The following is a 24,935-nucleotide window of genomic DNA, read 5'->3' as shown; positions in this document are numbered from 1 at the left end:
TTGATGTTCTGGAAGCAGCATCTACTCAGAGAACCTGTTGTTCACATATCTGAATCCCACCACTGGCCCCACCTCTAGAATTCTGTTCTCCAAGGTTTCCTAACTTTTTGCAAGTTGTGATTTTTTATATCTTACTATGTTTTAGAAACAGAGAAAGCAAATTAAATTCTGCTGCTAAAAGTAACCAACATTGATCCCTCTTTCATTTAAAATTTAAATGATAATATAATGTAATGTAACATAACATAATTCTATAGTTTTTTAAAAAAATAAAATATTTTTTTGTTCTGAAAGTTCTCCTTTATGGAGAACTAGTGAAGGGAACGCGCCCAGAGTGAGACCAGAGTTGTGATATAAGGATATCTGCAAGAGGGATCTAAAGGCCTTGGGAATGGACATTAACAGCTGGGAAACCTTGACCTCTGATCACTCAGCTTGGAGGCTAAAGACACAGCATGTCCTTCTCCAATTTGAAGAGACACTTGTGCTGCAGGCTGAGGCAAAGAGGAAATCCCAGTGAAATCTGAGGGCTCAACAGGGGACAGATTGTATCTGCCCTCAGTGTGGAAGGGACTGCCACTCTTGATTTGGCCCTTTTAGCCACACCAAATGCTGCTTTAGGACCTCTTTCCAGAGCATGATACCATAGTCTCTCAAGACTGAAGGATGCCAATGATGATGATGATTTTTTTGTTCTCTTCACCAATTTTTAAGCAAATAAATAACCATTGGTAACATGATTTCAAGATATCCAAAATGTTTTAATACATAGACAACATTGTTTCTTTGACAGTTTTATCAGGAATTAATTGGTTTCTTTATCACAGCAACAGAAAGGGAAAATTCCACAGCATGGTTGCAGATTTTTTTCCCATTGATTGCTTGGAAGATCCAGTTGATTAGGAACAGAAATAACAGTCAACTGGTGTTCTCTCACTGCTTCTTCAGCTTGCCTTATAATGATGTCAAAATGTAATTCAGAAGTTGGGGAAAGTGGGGTGGATTCTGAAGGATCTCTTAAGAGGTCAAAAACCAAAGGAGGGTTATAATGGGTTACATTGTCTCCTGAACATGGGCACATAATCTTTCCATAACATCCATCAGCCCCATTTGGTTGAAAGTTTGGAGTCATATAATGAATCTTCCAGAGACTTCCACCTTTTGTTAGGGGGGGAGAAAGAAAGAAAGACAGAAAACAATTAAAAATAAAAAATTAGCTTGATTAAATATGTCAGCTTTCTTAAAGCTTTTCCATTTTAAATCAAGCTTGGAACTATTTCTTTCTAAAGAGCAGCAGGATTCTTTTTTTAAATTAGTTTTCCAATATTACAATAGTATCTTTAAAAAGCAATGTGGTGTCTGGGTTACAATAGTTCCATTTCAGACAAATACATATTATTACAAATCTCCCAAAAAATTTTATTGAAAAGTTTTATAAAAAATTACAATATTATCCTCTCCCCAATCCACCATTAAGCCCCCCTCCCCTCCCCCACTTCCCAAAGCTGATTACAGGGTTACAGATATATAATCATAATCTAACTAACATTAACCAACTATATAAATAACCAAATACATAATGTGCTTTAACTCCCCTATAACAGAAATACAAGCAAACTAAAAGTATCCAAATTATACTAATGCAATAATAATACCATATAATTAAATCTAATAATAAAAAAGAAAAATTTCCATTATAATAAACTATAACAATCTAAAATTTACTCATAAGCTAAATGGAACTTTTTAGTCCCATATTTATTCTGAATATAATCTATCCATCTTCTCCAAACCAAAATGTATCTTTCTTGTGAATGATCCTTCAAATAAGCAGAAATCTTAGCCATTTCTGCTAAATTTGACACTTTAAGCGTCCATTCTTCTATAGTAGGCAAGCAATCCTTCTTCCAATATTGCCCTACCAATAACCTTGCAGCTGTTATCAAGTTCAACATCAAATTAATTTCTTTAGTATCACAATCTGTGATAACACCCAATAAAAATAATTGTGGAGTAAACTTTATCTTTCTCTCAAAAATCTTTGGAATGTTCCACCAAATTTTAATCCAAAAAGCTTTTATATTTCTACAAGTCCACCAAATATGAAAATAAGTAGCATCCAAACTACCACATCTACAACATTTGGGCTGTAAGTTGGGATACATACAAGACAGCTTTTTAGGATCCAGATGCCATCTATAAAACATTTTATAAAAATTTTCTCTTAAACTTTGGGCCTGGGTAAATTTTACATTTCTAACCCAAATTACCTCCCATATCGGTTCTTGAATATTTTGAGCCCAGGACTTCCGGTGGCGACGCGACGTCGAAAGACAGCCGTTTTCGGGCTGCCCGCTCCGCAGCTGTTTTTTTCCATCGTAAACAGCGCCAATCAGCTGTTTAGATGGATTTGAAGCCCCCTCCTTGGGAGAAGAGGAGGGGGTGAGGCCCCAGGTAGGGGTTGAGCTCTCTGGGGCCGCCTGAGCTGAGAGCTAGGGCGGCTGAAAGATGAGCCCCCCCGAAGCCTGGGTTGCTCCGAGCTGCGCAGCGCCTCTGCTCTGGGATTCTTGGAGCAGAGCCAGGCCTTAGCAACCACCCCTGCCAAAAGGAAATACTTTTGATTATTAAGATGCAGGCAGAGCGGTACAGGAGGTCAAGGTGAAGTGGACTCTTTATCTTTACTCTCTAGCTCAATGGATTTTATAGCTTTAAAGTGAAAGTGCGTAATAAGTGAAAGTGGGGGAAGATGGCGGCTAAAACTTCTAAAGCTCTTCGGAATGCGGGGTCTTCCCTGGTGCAAGAGACCTCACTGCAAGCTTTGCTTCCTCCTGCATCTCCCCCGGTATTGACGCTTAAGGATTTACAAGATGCTCTTGGAAAGCACGCACAACTGATGTCTGATATGATGGATGAAAAGTTGAAAAAGCTGGAGGAGAAATTGGAGAACAAAATGGAGGAGAAAATGGAGAAATTGGAGAAGAAGATGGAAGAGAAGCTGAGAGCAATGAGGGTGGACATTTTGTCTATGGTTGAATCCGTAGCTGAATGTGTGCTACAGCTGGATATAAAAGTGGAGGATCTCAGTCAAAAGAACTCTATATTAGAAGCAAAGGTATTAGAAAATGAAAATATAAGGGATAAAATGGACGAAGAATTGAGCCTTGTTCAGTATAATCAGATGCAGAATGCTATTAGAATTAGGGGCTTAAAGGAGAATGGTAAAGAAGATCTAAAGCAGCTGATTTCTGAGGCTCTGGAAGGGGTACTGGGCCAGTCAGCATCTGAAATTGAGGGAAATATGGACAAAGTTTTTCGTGTAAATTCATGGATTGCAAGACAGAGGAAGTTACCCAGAGATGTGGTGGTCTATTTTACAAAGAGAGCAATTAGAGATGAAGTCATTCAAGCTGCTTATGATACTAATTTGGTAGTGGCTGAGCAAGAAGTTTTGGTTTTAAAAGAGATTCCTCCGAAGATCTTAAGGAGAAGGAAAGATTTTGCATTTCTAGTACAGGAACTTAAGAAACGTGATATTAAGTTTAGATGGGAGATTCCAGTTGGGTTGGTGACAACGCACGAAGGTAAAAGACTTCGTTTGGTTACTGTGGCTCAGGCACGTGATTTTTATAGTAATGTGTTAAAAGCAACCCCCCTATCATTTTTGGAAGCTGCAAAAGGATACGGTGTGGGAAAGTTTCAAGATGTTGCAGATAGACAGACAGTGGACAATGGTGTTGGAGGGGATCAAGCTACAGTCTCATCGGTTGCTGCAGGAGGCCAGAAGATGATGTGTGCCGCCCTAAGAAGAGCGAGACGAGAGCAAGAGCAAGACCAGCGGAAAGTTATGGAATCTTCAAAGTGTGCTTACAATGAAGATGTAGGAGGAGAGCGGTCTAAAGAAGTTTTGGGGGTCATGACAGAGGTGCTCCAAAGGTTTTGGGGCGTTAAGATTGCTGATTAAATTTTTAGATTAGAATGTCAATGGAGTAAAATTATTATAGAGGAGAAAGAAAGTTTTTTTTCTTTTTTTTAATATTTTATACAATTTAAGATTGATGTTATTTGCTTGCTAGAAAAGTATATTAGGGTTATGGACTTAAAGTATGTGTTGAACTAAGAGTGGGTATGTAAACTCCTAATTAACAACAAGTTGTCTTAGAGATTGCCTAATTTTTTTTATATATATACTCTTTTTATTTGAACTTTTATTTGAACTTAAGGATGATTTGGAACTGTGAGACATTTGGCGTGATATATGCAAGAACTATTTTTGACTATAGTTTAGTTTGGTTGGAGATTATTAAGATTAATAGAGATAAGCGCTTTTGGTGCGTAACTGAGAATTTGTTTGGAAATTAGAGAAAGGTGGGAGAATGCAAATAGCAGGTGAAAGTTTTTTTTTCTTTTCTCAATTTATTTTGAGTAAAGATCTTTTTCTGTTTTCCTCTTTTTCTTTTCTACTTTATTTGTAATATTAATATTGTTTGTACTCATTTTATATGAGCTAGAGAGAGATAGAATTTATAGTTTATTGTTGATAATATAGGGGTGTTTATGTTTGTTTTTTGATTTTATGCCCTGTATTTAGCTCTGGGAAGTCGGGGGGGGGAGTGGGGGAGAGGGATAGGGGTGGGGGAGGGGGGGATTAAAGTCAAAATGTATTGTAAAACTTTTTAAATAAAAAAAAATATTTTGAGCCCACTTTACCATACAAATCTCCAAATTGTTGTAACCAATACTTCCTCTCTCTTTTTTCCTTTAATACATACTATCTCTTATCTAAATTAACATATTTCTCATTGCTATCCATCAGTCATTTAATAGTTTTCTTGTATTTATGAATACTTTAGTATATTTTATATTTTAACATTCCATCTTTAAAACATCAAACACCTTATATATTTTTCTAGCTTTAATTTTACATTGATATTAAAATTAAACGTTTAAAATTTCTCATTTTCATATTGCTAAATAACCTCCCCCCTTCTTTGATTACTTCCTTGTCATGGTGAAGCTATGAGCTATGCTGTGCAGGGCCACCCAAGACGGAAAGGTCATAGCAGAGAGTTCTGACAAAACGTGATCCACTAGAGAAGGAAATGGCAACCCAGTATCTTTGCCATGAAAACAGTATTCCAGCTGAGCTATTCAAAATCTTAAAAGACGATGCAGTAAAAGTGCTACACTCAATTTGCCAGCAGATTTGGAAAACTCAACAGTGGCCACAGGATTGGAAAAGATCAGTTTACATTCCAATTCCAAAGAAAGGCAGTGCCAAAGAATGTTCAAACTATCGCACCATTGCACTCATATCTCATGCTAGTAAAGTTATGCTTAAAATCCTAAAAGCTAGACTCCAGCAGTATGTAGATCGAGATCTACCAGAAGTACAGGAAGGATTTCGAAGAGGCAGAGGAACTAGAGATCAAATTACCAACATACGCTGGATCATGGAGAAAGCTAGAGAGTTCCAGAAAAACATCTACTTCTGCTTCATTGACTATGCTAAAGCATTTGATTGTGTGGATCATAACAAACTGTGGCAAGTTTTTAAAGAGATGGGAGTACCAGACCATCTTGTTTGTCTCTTGAGAAACCTATATGTGTGCCAAGAAGCAACAGTGAGAACTGGACACGAAACCACTGATTGGTTCAAAATTGGAAAAGGAGTCCGGCAAGGCTGTATACTGTCGCCTTGCCTATTTAACTTATATGCAGAGCACATCATGAGAAAGGCAGGGTTAGATGAATCAAAAGTTGGAATTAAGATTGCTGGAAGAAATATCAACAACCTAAGATATGCAGATGATACCACTCTAATGGCAGAAAGTGAAGAAGAACTAAATAGCCTGTTTTTGCGGGTAAAGAAGGAGAGTGCAAAAGTTGGGTTGAAACTTAACATTAAGAAAACCAAGATCATGGCATCCGGCCCTCTCAATTCCTGGCAAATAGATGGGGAAGAAATGGAGGTAGTGACAGATTTTATTTTCTTCGGCTCCAAGATCACTGCAGATGGGGACTGTAGCCAAGAAATTACAAGACGCTTGCTCCTCGGGAGGAAAGCCATGGCAAATCTAGACAGCACACTTAAAAGCAGAGACATCACTGTCAACAAAAGTGCGTATAGTCAAGGCTATGGTCTTCCCTGTTGTGATTCATGGTGAGCCTGTGGGTTCGGCATTTGGGTTGGACGATTCAGAGGAGGAGGAGGGGGGTGTTGGAGAGGTTGCTGACGGGGTTGGAGAGCTTGCAGATGAGAGCCCTCAGCCAGGCCCCTCTCATCTGGTTATGACGCAGACCCAGCTGTGTGAGCCTGACAGCGTGGATGAAGATGACCCACAGCTGACCCTGTTCAAGGACGCCCGACGCAGGAGGCAGTCAATCAGGATTAAACAGAGGAAGGCAATGGGGCAACTTGGAAGGAGGCAGAGAGAAGCCACGCCCTGAACTGTTTAAAAGGGGAATGCATCCCACCAGGCTCAAGGTTGACTCAGCCTTCCATCCTTCCGAGGTAGGTAAAATGAGGACCCAGACTGTTGGGGGCAATAAGCTGACTTTGTAATAATGCCGCTTGGGGGGGAAGCCCTAATAAGCAGGTATATACGTAGAATGAAATCTATTGCTAAGCACATTGGTTTGTGCTTAAATTGTAAGCCGCCCTGAGTCTTCGGAGAAGGGCGGGATATAAATGGGATTAAAATAATAAAAAAAAATCTGCAGGGCCGGTAGTAGGCTGGTACAGAACAGTTTGCCTTCAGCCTCCCATCCCTTACTATTATTATGGAGCAGCTACTTGCTGAGAATGCCCAGCTCGCACAGCAACTCACTTTGTTGGCAGCTCAAGTGGCTCAATTGCAAGCTCAGGTCCATGCTGCACCCCCACCATCACCCGCACCCAGGAGAAAATGCCAGGTTGCGATGCCAGATAAATTTACTGGCAATCCAGAACTGTTTCCTCCTTTCCTGGGACAATGCCAACTCTTTATCAGCGTGAGAGCAGCTGATTTCCCCACTGACTGAGATAAGCTGGGGTTTGTGTTAAGCCTTCTTTCGGGTGATGCAGCTCGTTGGGGCACGCCTCTGCTGGCTCGACCTAGTCCATTGTTGGACAACTTTGTGGGGTTTTGTGATCATATGCATCTGATGTATGAGGACCCTATAAAGACGCAGACTGCTACTCGTCGTCTGAAAGCTCTGAGGCAGGGTCAACGCCCCCTACAGGGCTATATCAGCAATTTTCGGCTGCTTAGCCAGGATTCCGTCTGGAATGAGGCTGCGCTTGTGGATGCCTTCCAGGATGGATTGTCGGAGGAGATGTTGGATGAGCTGGCCCGTGTGGATATTCCCTCAGACCTGAATGGACTGATCCATCTCTGCCTGCGGATCGATGCTCGGTTGCAGCAGCGAAGGAGTCGCCGTGCCACCCCACAGACCCCTGCAGCCCCTGTTGTGCGTGAGACCCCAGTTCAAAGGGAGGAGCCAATGGAGCTGGGTGCCGCCAGGTCTCGTCTATCGGTGACTGAAATGAACAGACGACGATCAGGGCCGTTGTGTTTTTACTGCGGGGACCCTGGACATTTGGCTGCTTTTTGCCCAAAGAAGCGACAGCGGGCATCAGTGACCGAGTCTGCCTCAAGAAAGTCCCCTACTTTTCTGTCGGGAAATGCCCCGAGCCCGATCTAGACGGTGTGATAGATCGGGCGTCCCACAACAACACTGAGCGATGTCTTTCTGATGCTGCCTGTGGACCTCCATGGCATCTGATATTGGAGGCACGTCTGATCCTTCCAAGCAAGCCAGAGGGGATTCCAGTCCATGCCTTAATTGACTCTGGGGCCACCACAAATTTTATGGACTCAGCATTTGTGGCCAAATGGGCTGTTCCCCAGTGCCCGGTTGATCCACCCATGTTAGTGGAGACTTATCGATGGTCGAGTGCTCTGGTCTGGGCCAATTTCGGCCGCCACGCAACCATTATGTATGTCCATCAGTTCCCATGTGGAGGCCATCCAGTTCTATATCACCTCAGATCTCCATTTACCCGTGGTCTTGGGACTGGCGTGGCTCCGGGCGTATGACCCACAGATCTATTGGTCACAGAACTTGGTCACCTTCCCAAGCTTGCAGTGCGTGGACCACTCCCGCCATATCTGTGCCGGCCAGATGGAGGATTCCCCAGGGGTTTCCTTGCCTCCCGAACTGTCTGACTTTGCTGATGTGTTCAGCGAGACAGAGGCGGATCAATTACCCCCGCACAGGCCCTATGACTGCCCCATTGATTTAATCCCTGATGCGCCTCTCCCAGTGGGGCGTTTGTACTCCATGTCGGACCCCGAATTGGCTGCATTGTGGGACTTTCTGGAGAAGAATTTGGCTCGTGGTTTCATCCGGCCCTCATCCTTGCCAATGTCTGCACCCGTGATCTTCGTCAAAAAGAAGTCCGGTGAATTGCGGCTTGCTGCGATTATAGGAAACTCAACGCCATCACGGTGTGCAATCGTTACCCGCTGCCCCTCATCCCCGAACTCTTGGACCAACTCTGGGAGGCTAAGATCTTCATGAAACTGGACCTGCGTAGAGCTTACAACCTTGTCAGGGTTCGCCCGGGTGATGAGTGGAAGACGGCGTTTGGTACTCGTTATGGACATTTTGAGTACACGGTGATGCCATTTGGCCTGACCAACGCCCCTGCCGTGTTTCAGCATTTCATGAACAACATTTTCCGGGATTTGTTGGATCAGTTTGTCGTGATCTACTTGGACGACATCCTGATCTACTCCCCATCGCGTGAGGTGCACCATCAGCATCTCCATCAGGTCCTGCAGCGACTCCGAGAACATCGGTTGTTTGCCAAGTTGGAGAAGTGCCAGTTCTACCGGGTGACCATCAATTTCCTGGGTCACCGCATTTCTCCTGAGGGCATCGCAATGGAGCCGAGTAAGGTTGAGTCTTTGCAGAGTTGGCAAACCCTGTCACTGCACTTTTTTTTTTTGTTCGTCAGAAAGTTCATTTCTAACTGTACATTTCCCCTGTTCTCTGCACCTGTTGTGATAACTTATCTGGTAACCATAGTGAATCCCATATGACTAGCTATGTTATGGTTTCAGTCTGTTTAGTGTGCATGTCTAGAGAAAGTTCTGAGTTATTGTTTATTGTTTTATTCACTTTGCTGTTACTGACTGTTATGTTAGGATGTAGTGAGCTAGCTCTGTATAATATATATTTAGTTTTTAAATTTTTGTAAGTAAAAGGTATTTAGTAAGATTATGCGTCGTGTTTTTATTGCCTTCCTGCATGCACATCATGCATTCTCTGAAGCACGGTCCGTCGCCCTCTACAAAGGTGATTTTTACCTTGACATTTTGGTATCGAGGATGGTTTGATTTATGTTTTTAGAGATGTATGTTTCTGCGGCTGTTATCAGTTAGTTAGTGCTAGCAAGGCAGCGGTGATTAACTGCTGAAACATGTCAGGAAGGAAGCCACGGCTGAAAAGGAGTCTTTCTGTGGGGCAGCTCCCTTCCACTTTAAGAACTCCGATAGCTTCGGCCACACGCCTTGGAGAAGACGCACCTGCTCCTGTCGACGATGCAAGGTCAGTCACTCCTTTTTTCTACTTTTCCAAGCTCCCTGGCAGCTGCTTTTGGAAATGTTCACACTCCAGGGGCTCAAGATGAATTTCAAAGGCTTGGAGCGAAACCTAAAGTTCAGCCGAAGAAAATTTCTTCTGCTCCTTCAAGCCCCAAGCAAACTATGCGAGATAGGGCTATGCAAGGCTATTGTGAACAAATTGGGGGTTTTGAAAGGCGTTTGCAGCAGGCAAAGGAATATGTGTCAATGGTTCAGCAATATGAGAGGAATTATGAGCATGAACCGGCCATATTGCCACACCCACAAGGAGAAGCCATATTGCCTCCTTCTTTCCCAAAGCCAAAGTCATGCCCATCATTGAGTGTCATGCAAGACGAATGGGAACCGGAGGCTCCTATGTCACATGATTATGGGCTGTCCCAAAGGACATACAGAGCCACAGTGATGCCTGAAGCAAATGTTATAGCACCATCTACTGGTGAAGCTGCATTAAGACATAAATTGGAGCTCTCACTCTCGCAATTGTCTATGGAGGAGTCTTTGCTCAGAGATACAAGATTTCTGCTGTTATCTGAGGCTCCAGTCCCTGATGGTGCTAGGATTCCTGTTACTATTGCTTCTCCTGTTAATATTGCTTCTATGCAAGTCCCTCTACCTGGCAGAGCACAGCCATATTTAACCCACATGCAATTGCCACCGGGTTCTTATATGCGAAGGCCAGTGTCATCTGCAGGTTATGCTACTGCACCAGCCCCAGCGCCAGCGCCTCCTGCTGGCCAGGGTGGAATAGCAGCTCAAAGACAGTCACAGCCAGCACCAAGACTACCGGCAGCTTCAATGCAACTGCCGCATGTCCAGGCACAGGCACAGACGCCACTGGTGCCCCCTGCAGGTTATGGTCGGATTGCACAACCTGCACAGCCAGTACCCCAATTGTATATTCCTCATCAAACACCTTCCATTGTACCACTGGCTGGTGACTCAAAATTGAAGAAGTCAGGACAGAATTACAGGGCATGGGTCAGTGAGGTTGGACTTTTGTTACGCAGAGAAGGTACTCACATGATGGTGTTTAATCCTCCTGCCCAGCCATGGACTCCTGACATATGGGACTTGGATAATAGAGCATGCACAACATTATTGATGTCAATGGACACTGAATTGCAGCTCATGTTTTCACAAGATGCAACTGCCCAACAAATTTGGACTCAGTTAGAGACATGTTATCAGCCTACATCAATTGAGTCTACATGTTTGCTTTTGTCTGAGTTCCATGGTTCCAGATTAAAATCTGGTGAACGTATTGGAGCACATTTGACTAAAATGAAAGGTATTAGAAAAGAACTGGGCGAAAAAGGCTATCCTATTGATGTTTTTCAAATGATCAGCATTATCATCAATTCTTTGAATCATGAGTGGAAAGATGCTATTTCCAAGATCAATCAAGTGCCTATTGCTCAACGCACAGTGGATCATGTATGCAGAATTTTAGCCGAAGAAGAGGCACTTATGCAAGCTGCACCACATTTAAAGGAACCACCTGCATCAAGAGCTTCAGCGAGGCGTGCCTTCCGTGGAAGGACCTACGTTCCAAGGATGCCAAGATGCTACATCTGCAATCGTGTGGGACATGCCACCCAGGATTTTCCCCAACGAGTTCCAGCGCCCGTCACATACCAGCCCAGAGGAACAGATTCCAGAGGAGGCAGAGGTAGAGGCGGACGACAAGGTCGTGGTCATGGTTCCAAGCTTGATCCATAAGCTCCACTTGTCACATTGGTTGTGACCAACGATCCACAGCCTCAACCAGAGTATGACAGACGACTTCTTTGGACTTTGGACAGTCGAGCAGCATTACATGTTATCTACAGAAAAGAGCTTTACACAGAGATGCACGAGCCTGAACCTGAACTTCATGAACTTTACTCTTTTTCCAATCATCCTGTTCAGGTCATGGGAAAAGGAACTGTTTATATTGAAGAGCTTGATGCTCTCATTCCAAATGTTTACTACGTTCCGTCTGCCAGTAGTAATTTGCTTAGTCAGAGTCATTTGTCTAGGTTTTCTCATTTTCAGGTCCACCATCTTGAAAAAGCAAGTTATATAGTCAAAGATGGAGATATTGTTGCTGAAACCATGTTGATTGGTGGTGTTTATTACTTAAGACCAAAGCCTAAGCAGCAAGAGCAGGCAAGTATACACGTTCCAAAAAGCACAGGCCCAGAGAGAGACGTCCCAGAGAGAGATCCTGTTGCTACTCCAAAGGTTCCTAATAATGATAAAAATACAAAAAAGACACAGGTTGCTCACAGCAAGCCTGGGGTTCCTAATAAAAATGCTAATGTTGAGAATTCACTAACAGGTAAACCTTTGCATTCCAGGTGTATCCATAAGTGGCACAGAAGATTGGGTCATGCCAGTTTCCGTGTTCTGAAGAAGATGCCAGAGTTCGCAAGAGGTTTGGATCTAAAGGGGTGTAAGGTGTTCTTGGACTGTGCTGTCTGCAAGAAAGCCAAATCCAAGGCAGCAGCAATTCCAAAACGCGCTACACGCCTGTCAACACGCATTTTTGATTTGGTACACACTGACATAGTTGGTCCTTTTGCACCAACACTTGGTTGTAAAAGATATTTCTTGACAATCGTTGATAATTATTCTAGATATGGATACGTATATCCTATGAAAGAAAAATCTGAGACCTTTCAGATCTTTAAAGACTTTGCTAGTCTTGTCTATACCCAATTCGAGGTCAACATTGCCAGAATCCATAGTGATCACGGTGCTGAATTCATGTCTCAGCGTTTCCAGGACTGGATGCGTGAGAATGGGATAGTACATCAGACATCCGCTCCTTATACTCCAGCTGAAAATGGAGTGGCAGAACACAGAAATGGGTTTTTGCAAACCATGATGCATTGCCTCCTTGAAGATGCTAACCTCAGTCTTCCATACTGGGGTGAAGCTATCAAATATGCTAACCATATCATCAACCGCACTTGGAGTAGTGTGATAAATCAGACCCCTTATTTCATGTTGTATGGACACAAGCCTGATCTCTCACATCTCCATATTTTTGGTTCCTATGCTATGGTGAATATTCCTTTAGCCCAAAGAAAGAAAGGGGGTCCTGCAGCAAAAAGGATGAGATTTATGGGCATTGATGATAATTCAAAATGGAGCAAATACATTGACTCTCATCATGTTATTGTGGTTTCACAATCTGCTACTTTTGAGGAAGATGCTGACTGGTCCAGGATTCATTCTAACGATCCTGGAGTTTATTTTCCTAGAGATGATGTTGCTGATGCCACACAACCTGATGATCAAGATTCACAGGATAATGTTCCTTCCACGAGTTCTTCTCAACCTACTGTTCCGTCTTTGCAAGCTGCTGATGTTGCTGCTGGCGACGATGATGAAGATGAGGACGACACGGAAGAAGAATGGACAGTTGGCCCGAGGCGTTCCAAGAGGACCACAAAGGGAATCCCTCCAAAACGGTATTCGTGGCAAGTAACAAAAACACCTGTACCTTTGATTTGTAATGTTACACTTCCACCTGAGAAGTTCACACAGATCAAACATCTTCCTGAATCAGAACAAGATAAATGGTTTGAGGCAATGCAGGCTGAAATGGACAGTCTAAAGAAGCTCCAAGTGTTTACGCCTGTAAGCCCTCCAGCAAACAAGAAAGTTATTGGTACTCGATTGGTCTACAGGATCAAACAGAAGCCGAATGGTGAGTCGTTGTACAAGGCCAGACTCGTAGCCCAGGGTTTCGCTCAACGTTATCCTGAGGACTATACAAATACATACTCACCCACAGTGTGGACTGAAAGTGTGAAAATTGCTTTAGCCACTGCAACTATCCTTGGCCTGGAAGTTTTCCAGTTCGATGTTGAAACGGCTTATCTACACGCTGATCTTGATGAAGAAATCTACGTCAAAGGTCCTCCAGGTTTCAGACAGCAAGAAGGGGATACCTGGTTTCTACACAAAAGTCTTTATGGTGTGAAACAGTCTGGTTTAATGTGGTACTTATGTCTTTCTGACAAACTAAATTCAATGGGCTTTATTAAGTCCGAAACAGATGAATGCATGTTTACTAAAAGATCCGGTAATAGGTATGAGATAATTCTTGTTTATGTCGATGATATTGTTTATATTGGTCCAAATAAGCAGATGAGTGAGGTTTTTGCTAAAGCTTTACAAAAGTTTTTCACGTTGAAGTCTTTAGGATGTATTAACACTTATTTAGGTGTTCAAATTGCCAAAACTCAGAAGGGGTTTAGTCTCACACAACAAGGGAAGATTGAACAACTGTTACATCACTGTAACATGGAGGACGCTAAGCCTGTGAGTATACCCATGCAAACTGATTTTCACATTTTGGCACATGAACCAAGTCCTGAGTTCGAAGATCAAACACTATATCGCTCAGTCATTGGGTCGCTGCTGTATATTAGTAGTTGGACTAGACCCGACATTGCACTTAGTGTTAATCTTTTATAACGACACGTAGGCAAGGCAAAACAGTTTCATTGGACATGTGTTAAAAAGTTATTGAGGTATCTAAAACACACCAAAGACATGAAGTTGTTGTTGGAACCAACACATACTGACTATGCAGAGTTATGTTGTTTTGCAGATTCAGATTGGGCGAGTGATAAGAAGTCACGGAAAAGTACATCAGGTTACATGATGTTCTTTTTTTTTTTATTGAAAAGTTTTAAAAATACAATTTTCCTTTAAAAAAACCCCTTCCCCCTCCCTCCTCCCCTCCCTACCTCCCCCCTTCCCCCCCTCCCCCCTCCCTCCTCCCCCCCCACCTCCCCCCAACCCCCCTCCCCCCCGGACTTCCCAGAGCTAAATACAAGGTATATATATATAAAAAAGCAATCATAAACAACCATATACTAACAACTATAAATTCTAAAATCCATCACTCTCTAACTTATATAGGATCAAACAAAACTTAGCATTATTAAATATATATAGAAGACAAAATAAAAAAAGAAAAAAGAAAACGAAAGAAGACTTATTCAAATGCTAGATAAAACTTCTTGACCCTATACTTATTCTGGATAAACTCAATCCATTTTCTCCATTCCATAATATAATGTTCTTGCGAGTAATCTTTCAAATAGGCCGAAATCTTCGCCATCTCTGCCAAGTCGGAAACCTTTAAAATCCACTCTTGTATAGTCGGCAGTTCCTCTTTCTTCCAATATTGACCTATCAAAAGTCTTGCTGCCGTAACTAAATTCAACATCAACTTAGAGTCCACAACTGTAGCGTCAACAATTATTCCCAACAAAAAAAATTGCGGACAAAACTTTATCCTCTGTTTAAAAATCTTCTGCATGTTCCACCAGACTTTTATCCAAAAAGCCTTAACCTTTTTACATGTCCACCATATGTGAAAATATGTTGCCTCTTCATCACCACACCTCCAACATTTAGGCTGATAATTCGGATACATACTTGCAAGCTTTTTAGGATCTAGATGCCATCTATAAAACATTTTGTAAAAGTTCTCTCTTAGACTTTGAGCTTGAGTGAATTTTACATTCCTCACCCAGATCTTTTCCCACGTGTCCATTGTAATAACTTCCTGAATGTTTTGGGCCCATTTTATCATACAATCCTTAACAAGCTCTGTTTCTGAATCGATCTCTATCAATGCAAGATATATCCGTTTAATATGTGCTGGTCCTTGATTTCTAATTTGCTTTATCAAATTTTCATCAGTCGTTGCAAATCCATTTTTTTGGTCTTCTTTCCACCTGGCCTGTAACTGAATATATTGAAACCAAGTCTGAACAACCTTCTCTTCTCGCAAGAAACTATATGATTTCAAGCACCAAATATTCCTTTCCAAACTTAAAATTTCCTTGTAAGTAGTCTCATCATGTTTGAAACCAGCATGTATATTTTCTATTGCGTGTTTTGGGATTGCCCACAATGGTATCTTGCTGCTTAACTTATGTCTATACTTCTTCCAAACTCTCAGCAATGCCTGTCTTAAAATATGCATCCTAAACACAGTATCTACCTTCTTATCATACAACAAATATGCATGCCAGCCAAACAACAGATCATGGCCCTCAAGATTTAATAACCTCGATTGTGTCAAATTAATCCAATCACTTATTCCTACTAGTGCAGCAGCTTCATAATATAATTTAAAATTAGGCATTTTAAGGCCACCTCTCTCACGAGTATCCTGCATAATCTTAAGTTTAACTCGTGGCTTTTTCCCTGCCCACACAAATTTATTGATACCACGCTGCCATTCCTCCAAGTTAGAGTCTTTCTTAAGAATCGGTATCATTTGAAATAAGAATAAAAATTTGGGCAGGACATTCATTTTCACTGCTGCAATCCGTCCCAACAAAGACAATTGCAATTTTTCCCAACTCTCCAGTTCTTTTTGAATTTTCCCCCATAACTTTTCATAATTATTTTTATATAGCTTTGTATTAGAGGGTGACAAAATAACCCCCAAATATGTAACCCTTTTAACAATCTCAAATCCAGTTAATCCTTCTAGGAGAGCCTTCTGCGAAACTGTCATATTTCTAGCCAAAATTTTAGTTTTCTGTATATTTACTTTAAATCCAGAAACCTTCCCATATTGTGTTATTATCTCCATCAGGTCCACAACAGAGTTCTCTGGCTGGGTCACTGTAACAACCAGATCATCTGCAAATGCTCTCAATCTGTAATCCTGATCTCCAACTTGTATCCCCTTAATTTTTTCCGAATTCCGAATCTTAACCAATAATATCTCTAATGTTAATATAAATAACAAGGGCGATAGCGGACACCCTTGCCTTGTGCCCTTCTCAATATTACATACTGTTGTCAAACTATTGTTAACTATAATTCGGGCAGTTTGTTTTTGGTATAATGCCCTAATCGGTTGTAAAAATTTTTCCCCAAAATCCATTTTGTCTAAAACTTTCAACAAAAATTGCCAGTTCAATTGATCAAAAGCCTTTTCAGCATCTAAAAAGATTAGCGCAGCAGAGATCTGGTTGTGCCTTTCCAAAAACTCTAACACATCAACTATATGTCTCACATTAGTTTTCATTTGTCTTCCACTAATAAACCCCGTTTGGTCCCCATGAATCACCTGTTGCAGAACCCTCATCAGTCTATTAGCCAAAACCTTAGCAAATATCTTATAATCTGTATTTAAAAGCGATATCGGTCTGTAATTTTTAACTAAAGTAGCATCCTGGTCTTCCTTCGGAATCAAAGAGATAAAAGCTGTTCTCCAAGACGGGGGCACCTTCCCCCCCCTCTGGATTGTCTGGAACAGTTCCTTTAACGGTTTTATCATCTCTAATTGTAAGTTTTTATAATAGGCCGCAGTCAAGCCATCAGTGCCTGGTGCTTTATCCACCTTCAGTTCCTTAATTGCTGTAAAAATTTCTTCTTCTGTAATCAGCTGGTTAATCCCCTCTTTTTGTACTTGCGTAAGAACCGGGATGCTAGCCTTCTCCAAATACGTATCAATATCTTTTGCATTAATGTCCTCTTTAGTATATAATTTCGAATAAAAATCCACAAAGGCATCCTTAATAAGATTCTGTTGATACACAACCCTTCCTTTATACTCAATCTTATCTATATTAGATGCCCTTTGTTTTTTCCTCAGTCTATAAGCCAACCATCTGCCTGGCTTATTAGCATTGCAAAAAGTATTATGCCTAGCAAACCGCAGATTGGTCGCCACTTGATCAGTCATTAATTTATCAAATTGTCCTCGTAACAGTCTAATAGCCTCCTTGATCTTCACCTCCTCTGGGTTCAAAATCAAAGCCTTTTCTTTTTCCTTTATTTCATTCTCCAGTTCTTTCCTTCTAGTTTCCACTGCACGTCTACGTCTATTATTCATATATATCAACACCCCTCTCATATAGGCCTTGCTAGCATCCCAAACCATATCCATAGAGGTACCCTTATTCATATTCATCTCAAAAAAATCCTTCATCCGCTGTTTGCATTCTTCCACATTTCTCTGATTTCTAAACAAATTCTCATTTACGCGCCATGAGCGTCTATCTCCTCTTTCCTTATCAATCTCCAACCACAGTGGACTGTGATCAGAGATAATTCTTGCGCAGATTTTCACCTTTTTAGTTCTCAAAAGAAGATCATTAGTCAACAAAATAAAATCAATCCTCGAAAAAGATTGGTGTCTATCAGAATAAAATGTATAATCCTTCTCCCGCAAATGTCTCTCACGCCAAATATCTCGCAATTCCAGGTCATCCTTCATTTCAAAAAAAGATTTAGGCAGTCTAGCGTGACTTGGAATGCGTTTAAAGGCTCCAGCCTTATCCAACTGTACATCCATAACTCCATTCCAGTCCCCCATAAAAATAAAGGATTTATAATCCAACTGGGTAAGCTTTGTATGAAGTAAACTAAAAAAGTCAGCTTGTTGTTGATTTGGAGCATATAATCCAACTAAAAGCGTCTTTTTACCTTCAAACTACAGCTCGATCATAACATATCTTCCATGCTTATCTGCTTCAATTAGGTCCGCTGTTAAGGCACTTTTAACATAAACAACCACTCCATTTTTCTTATTCTCTGCAGAAGCAACAAATTGCGTACCCAGCCTCGAGTTCAATAAATACTTTTGATCCAAAACTCTAATATGCGTTTCTTGCAGGCATATAACATCTATCTTAAATTGTTTTAAATATTGAAAAACTTTCTTCCTCTTCTGCGGTGAGTTTAGTCCATTAACATTCCAGGTTAAAAATTTAGTTGCCATGTATATCCCCGAAAAGCTCTTGGACCACAGCTTTGATAGGACTGGTTACTTTAGGCCGTGCTCCTCCCACAGCTTGGCTATGAATGCGTTGTGAAGAATCTGAAGACTTTTGCTGATCATGTTCTTTTATTTTCTTTGCTCGTTTTAAAGCAGCACGCGTCACTCTTTGCTCTCTAGGATCATCCAAAGAGATTGTAGCTTGATCTCCTCCAGCACCATTTTCCTCTGTTTCCTCCTCTTGTTGTTCTTCTTCTCCAGATCCCTTTCCAGCTTCCAGGAGCGTTAATGGGGTTGCTTTTAAGACATTATTGTAGAAATCACGTGCTTGTTTCACAGTAGTCAGCCTATACCTTTTACCTTCATACATCACCATCAGCCCCTCTGGAATCTCCCATCTAAACCTTATATCTCTTTGCTTGAGCTCTTGCACAAGAAATGTATAGTCCTTTCTTCCCCTTAAAATCCTTGGAGGAATTTCTTTTAAAACCAAGACTTCTTGTTCAGCAATCACAACCTTAGCATCATAGGCAGCTTGTATAACTTGATCTCTAATTTCTCTTTTTGCAAAATAAACCACCACATCTCTAGGCAACTTTCTCTGTCTGGCAATCCATGAATTCACCCGAAACACTTTATCCATAGCTGCTCTTATTTCAGATGCTGGCTGGTTCAATACCCCTTCGAGAGCCTCAGAGATCAGCTGCTTTAAATCTTCTTTAACAATCTCTTTTAAGCCTCTAATTCTGACAGCAAACTGCATCTGGTAATATTGGGCATGGCTTAACTCCCTTTCCAACTTGCCTCTTTCAATTTCATTCTCCCGTGCTTTTACTTCTAGTATAGCATTCCTTTGAGCCAAATCATCCACTTTTTCATCTAAATCTTCCACACATTCCGCCACTTTATGCACTGAAGTCAAAATGTCTACCTTCATCACGCTGTACTTCTGTTCCATCCTCTCTTCCATTCTTTCCTCAAATTTCTCCAATTTCTCCTCCATCTGTGCAAATTTATCAGCAATTGATTGATTAATTGATTCCAAAAGTACCTGGGCATGTTTATCCAAGGCATCTAGCAAATCCTTCGATGTCAGCACTTCAGGAGGGTGCAATGCCTGTAGTGATGATTGTTGCACCGGCGAGGATCCTCCACTCCGAAGAGTTTTAGAGGGAGGTTTAGCCGCCATCTTTTAATCCTCAATTATGACGCACTTTCAATTAAAGTTTAAAAAGTCCAACAAGTTAGAGAGTACAGTAAAATAGTCCTCTTCACCTTTTCCTCTTGTACCGCTCTGCCTGCTCCTTTAAATCATAGTCCTTTCTTCAGGCAGGGATGGTCGCAGACGCCTGGCTCTGCTCCAGGAAGTTCGGAGCAGAGACGACGGCCAGCTGGGAGCAACCCAGGCTTCGGGGGAGTTCGATCCTTCAGCCGCCCAAGCTCGAAGCTCAGGCGGCCTCGGAGAACTCTACCCCTACCTGGGGCCTCACCCCCTCCTCTTCTCCCGAGGAGGGGGCTTCAATTTCGCCCGAACAGCTGATCGGCGCTGTTTCGGGCGAAAAAACAAACAGCTGAGCCGCGGGCAGCCAGGGGAGGCTGTCTTCGGCGCCGCGCCGCCAGCGGAAGTCGGTTACATGATGTTCTTAAATGGATGTCCTGTTTACTGGCATGTGCGTAAACAGAATTTTGTTTCTTGTTCCTCTAGAGAAGCTGAGTATGCTTGTGTGTCTGATGCATGCAATTCTTTAACCTGGTTTGATCACAGATATCTGGACACATCCGATTCGACCGATCACAGTGATGGAAGATAATGAATCTGTGGTTTATATTTCTGAAACACGTTTTACAGGTTCAAGGTCCAGACACATTGACATCCGATATCAAAACATAAGGCAACTGGTTAAACAAGGTTTTGTGACGTTACAGTATGTGCCTACACGTGATCAAATTGCTGACATGCTGAACAAACCACTTCCTACAGCCCAGCATGAGTATCTGCGTGAGAAGATGTGCCTTACTGGAGTCTTCACTTTGCTGACGAAAGAAGGGGAATGTCACTGCACGTTTTTTTTTGTTCGTCAGAAAGTTCATTTCTAACTGTACATTTCCCCTGTTCTCTGCACCTGTTGTGATAACTTATCTGGTAACCATAGTGAATCCCATATGACTAGCTATGTTATGGTTTCAGTCTGTTTAGTGCGCATGTCTAGAGAAAGTTCTGAGTTATTGTTTATTGTTTTATTCACTTTGCTGTTACTGACTGTTATGTTAGGATGTAGTGAGCTAGCTCTGTATAATATATATTTAGTTTTTATATTTTTTGTAAGTAAAAGGTATTTAGTAAGATTATGCGTCGTGTTTTTATTGCCTTCCTGCATGCACATCATGCATTCTCTGAAGCACGGTCCGTTGCCCTCTACAAAGGTGATTTTTACCTTGACAACCCCCATGTCGTGTGAAGGATGTTCAGCGACTTCTTGGGTTCGCCAACTATTACCGAGCTTTCATCCCTGGGTTAGCTGCTTTGACAGCCCCCCTCACCCGGCTCCTGCAGAAGAAGACTCAATTCCAGTGGAACGCTCCAGAACAACAGGCTTTCCAGACTTTGAAGGAAGCCTTCATGAAGGAGCCGATCTTGAAGCATCCTGACCCGCAACGGCCATTTCTCGTGGAGGCGTACACCTCCGACATTGCCATTGGGGCGGTGTTACTCCAGGCAACGACGCCCAGTGGTACCCTCTTCCCTTGCGCATACCATTCACAAAAACTGAACCCTTTGGAGCGCAATTATACAATCTGGGAGAAGGAGCTGCTGGCCATCAAAGTGGCGTTCGAGGCCTGGAGGCATCATCTGGAGGGAGCGCGGCATCAAATCAAGGTCCGGACGGACCATAAGAATTTGGAAAGCCTGCAGACCACTCGGAATTTGAACCAATGCCAGATCCGGTGGTCTCTTTTCTTTGCGAGGTTTGACTTCCGGGTTCGGTACATACCTAGCGGGCACAATCAAAGAGCGGATGCTCTGTCCAGGAAGCCCAAATATTCCCTAGTAGAAGACAAGCTTCTGCCCAGGACAGTGATCCCCGTCGAGTCTTTTGCTGTAGTATGGGAGCCGGTTGATATACGGGCTCGGATCCGGGAGGCACAGCAGCAGGAGGTGTGGGTGGCTCAGCGGAAGGAGGAGGTGGGGCCAGATTCTCCTTGGACGGTCAGGGATGGACTCTTGTATTATCGTGACCGGCTCTACATTCCGGGAGGGCCACTCAGGGGACTCATCCTCAGCCAGTGTCACAATAAGCCAGCGGCGGGGCATTTTGGCCTGTTCAAGACCCTGAACCTGGTCTCCCGTACCTTCTGGTGGCCCCGAGTCCGACACGATGTCCAGTCCTATGTCACCTCCTGCATCCCAGGCAGGCAGGCCAAGTCAGTGACAGGGGCCCCACCTGGATTACTGCAGCCCTTGCCGACATCCAAAAGACCCTTGGGGGCTGTGTCCATGGATTTCTTGATGGATTTACCCCCATCCTCTGATGACACCGTTCTTGGCCAATGTGGGATATCACCCCCGGTTTTCCCTTGTTGTGATTCATGGTCAGCCTGTGGGTTCGGCAGTTGGGTCGGACGACTCAGAGGAGGAGGAGGAGGGGGGTGTTGAAGACCTTGCTGGGGGGGGGTTGAAGATCTTGCTGATGAGAGCCCTGTTCAAGGACGCCTGACGCAGGAGGCAGTCAATCAGGAGTAAACAGAGGAAGGCAATGGGGCACCTCGGAAGGAGGCAGAGAGAAGCCACGCCCTGAACTGTTTAAAAGGGGAATGCGTGGGAGGGCTGGTTTGCTGAAGGCTACCGTTTGAATAGTTCCTGTTTCATGGTCCGTGTCTTGTTTTGCTCTATATGCTTTTGTGTTCATAAATTTGGTAGGCTTAGTTCCAGCCTCTTGCCTTCTTGTAAAAGGGGTTGTCCCTGCCTTATCTGCAGGGCCGGTAGTAGGCTAGTACAGAAGATTCCCAGTTGCAATGTATGGCAGTGAAAGGTGGACCATAAAAATTGCTGAGCACCAAAGAATTGAGGCCTTTGAACTATGGTGCTGGAGAAGACTCCTGCGAGTCCCTTGCACTGCAAGGCGATCAAACCCATCAGATCTTGAAGCTAAAACTCAAATACTTTGGCCACCTAATGAGAAGGAAGGACTCACTGGAGAAGAGCCTAATGCTGGGAAAGATTGAGGGCAATAGAAGAAGGGGACGACAGAGAATGAGGTGGCTGGATGGAGTCACTGAAGCAGTAGGTGTGAGCTTAAATGGACTCCAGAAGATGGTAGAGGATAGGAAGGCCTGGAAGAACGTTGTCCATATGGGGTCACAATGGGTCAGACATGACTTCGCAGCTAACAACAACAACAAATAACCTCCTTTCCCTTTACACAATTTTCTCCAATACCTAGTAATGTAATATACACTTCTTATTTATCTCATTTCCGTATCAACATTAGTAGTACAATATTAGAATAGTAGTCATTAGAATACCAATTGAAAGGAGGAGAAAGAGGAGGAGGACAATATAATATTCTTGTTTTTCATTTATAGTTTCCACATATTAAAAATTAACCAAAATTTCTTCCGTTTCAATATTTCATACATCCTCCCATGTCACTACATCCAAGTATATTAGTTACATTCTATAATTTTTAACATATATACATCTTAATCCATATCATTTAAAGAACTCAATATTTCAATGTTAGTATTCATACATCTGTGTTTTTTATTTTTTTTATTAGTCAGTATTTTTATCTACTTATGAAAACAATCTCTTGTAATCCAAGTACAATCCTGTCTATTTTGGTATTATCTATTTCAGGCCTCTTAAGAATGTCCATATTTCTTCAATCTTATTCTTGCTTTCTTCCTTTGTCATGTCATTTTTCACTTCTTTGCCTCAGGATCATCAAAGCATTCTTGTGTTGTTATATCATATTGAAGTGGCCCTCCAGTCTCCACTTTTGAAGGATTGAGGAGTCTGTTAATAGCCACAAATCTTTTAATTATTTTCACCTCTTGATATAATTGTCCTGGTTTGAATAGATTTTTCCCCACCTTTTTTCCATTATAATCGTCAAAAGTCTGTATTTGTTGAACATTTAATTCTTCTGCCAATGTATTTGATTCTTCAATTTCTTCTGTTAAGTTCTGTCCCAATAAAATATTAGTTGTAGTCACAGTTTGAGTTTGTTTCTTTGAGATGCTTTCTAGTTCTTCTACAAAAGTTCTTGTTTCATCTCCAGCTGAAGAAAGGAACTGATAAGTTTGGTAAGATATTTCCCACATAGCATAGATTTGTTTTTGAAACTCTTCGATAGTGAAGTTTCACATATGGTGTTCAAGGTTAATCTTATCTTGTTTTTCTTAAATATTTTCTTGATATTTTTAGAGAAAATCAGATTGCAATTTCAGGTTTAGCCACTGGGTGTCCCCCAAGTTCTTTGAAAATTCTTTTCTTTTAGTCCATTTCTTTTTTCAACGTTTTTTAAAAAAACACCCCTGGGCTTGCTCACTGCTTATTTGAAGGAAGGGTTGAATTCCCCCCCTCCCTCTCCACAGGGGGGAAGGTACTTAGCAGCTTATTTAGGTGAAAAGAAGATTAAGGTATAAGAGAGGAATCTTACCCCCGTCTCTTTCACGCTGCTTTAATGTTTCCTGATGGTAAGTTTGATTTCGGCTGTCTGCAGCCTAGAACTGGCCATATTACTTTCATCCACCAGTACGAAGGGAATGCAGGCACCAACAGGGGGGTTGTAGCTCCCCTGAGTTTCTGCAAAAGCCCCTTCTTTCTGGTCACCCCTCCAGGGTGACTCTTCGGCCCTTTTAGGAACCCCCAGCGATGTGAAACTTGACATGGAAGACGAGAGCCATCCTCCAGATGTCTATGTCAGTTTGAGCTTCGGGCGCTCCACAAGGGCTCTAAATGGGTCAGTTTAGGAAGGCCCAGCCGTGGCACAGTATGGTAGGGCGATTCCGGGGGGTGGTGGATGCAGAGATGGCTGCTGGGTGCTGTTTTCGGCGGCGCTGAGCCCCCCCTTCGGATAGCGATGCTTCGGATGTCGCCGGCCTGCTGGCCTGCCGGCCTGGAGAGCAATACTATAATGCTGCGGGCGTCCTTTTCCTGTCTTCTCATTGTGGATACCCTCTGCTTGTGCGGAGGGGTGGCGACGATGATTCCACCGGCTGGAGATTCGATCGGGAGTTAGGATTGTTATCAGCTGGCAGGTACCATTTTCGGCGGCGCAGAGCCCTCCCTCTCCTTCCAGATGGCGGCAGTGGATTGTGGGCCTGGACATCGGCCTCGGTGGATTTGTTGGTGAATGCCTGGATATTAGATTGCTGCCAGGAATGCCTTTGCTCGCCGCTGGATCATCGTTTGGACTGGCGGGTGGACGCTTGGGGGAGAGGATGTTTTTTGCCCTCCCCCCCAGACTGGTGCCAGCGGCCAGCGGCCCGAAGATTGGTAGCGGCCTGGCTTGCTTCCTGTGCTGGCAGGCAGGTAGTATGGCTATCTC

General features: G+C 42.7%; 1 protein-coding gene across 1 annotated transcript in view; it reads right to left on the bottom strand.

The window, feature by feature from the left end:
- Positions 1-805: 805 nt before the first annotated feature.
- Positions 806-24,935, bottom strand: part of LOC310640342 (arylsulfatase H-like) — a gene marked incomplete at both ends in the record, with an annotated part of 123,965 nt that continues 99,835 nt past the window's right edge. Inside the window, one exon of the mRNA XM_083362556.1 lies at positions 806-1,158. Coding sequence (XP_083218682.1) covers positions 806-1,158 — 353 coding nt within the window. The remainder of the gene's footprint in view (positions 1,159-24,935) is intronic.

This window comes from Vipera ursinii (assembly GCF_947247035.1).
Source record: "Vipera ursinii genome assembly, chromosome: 4".
NCBI classification, from domain to species: domain Eukaryota; kingdom Metazoa; phylum Chordata; class Lepidosauria; order Squamata; family Viperidae; genus Vipera; species Vipera ursinii.
Note: the sequence above shows the minus strand (reverse complement) of the source record. Positions and strands in the feature narration are given on the sequence as shown.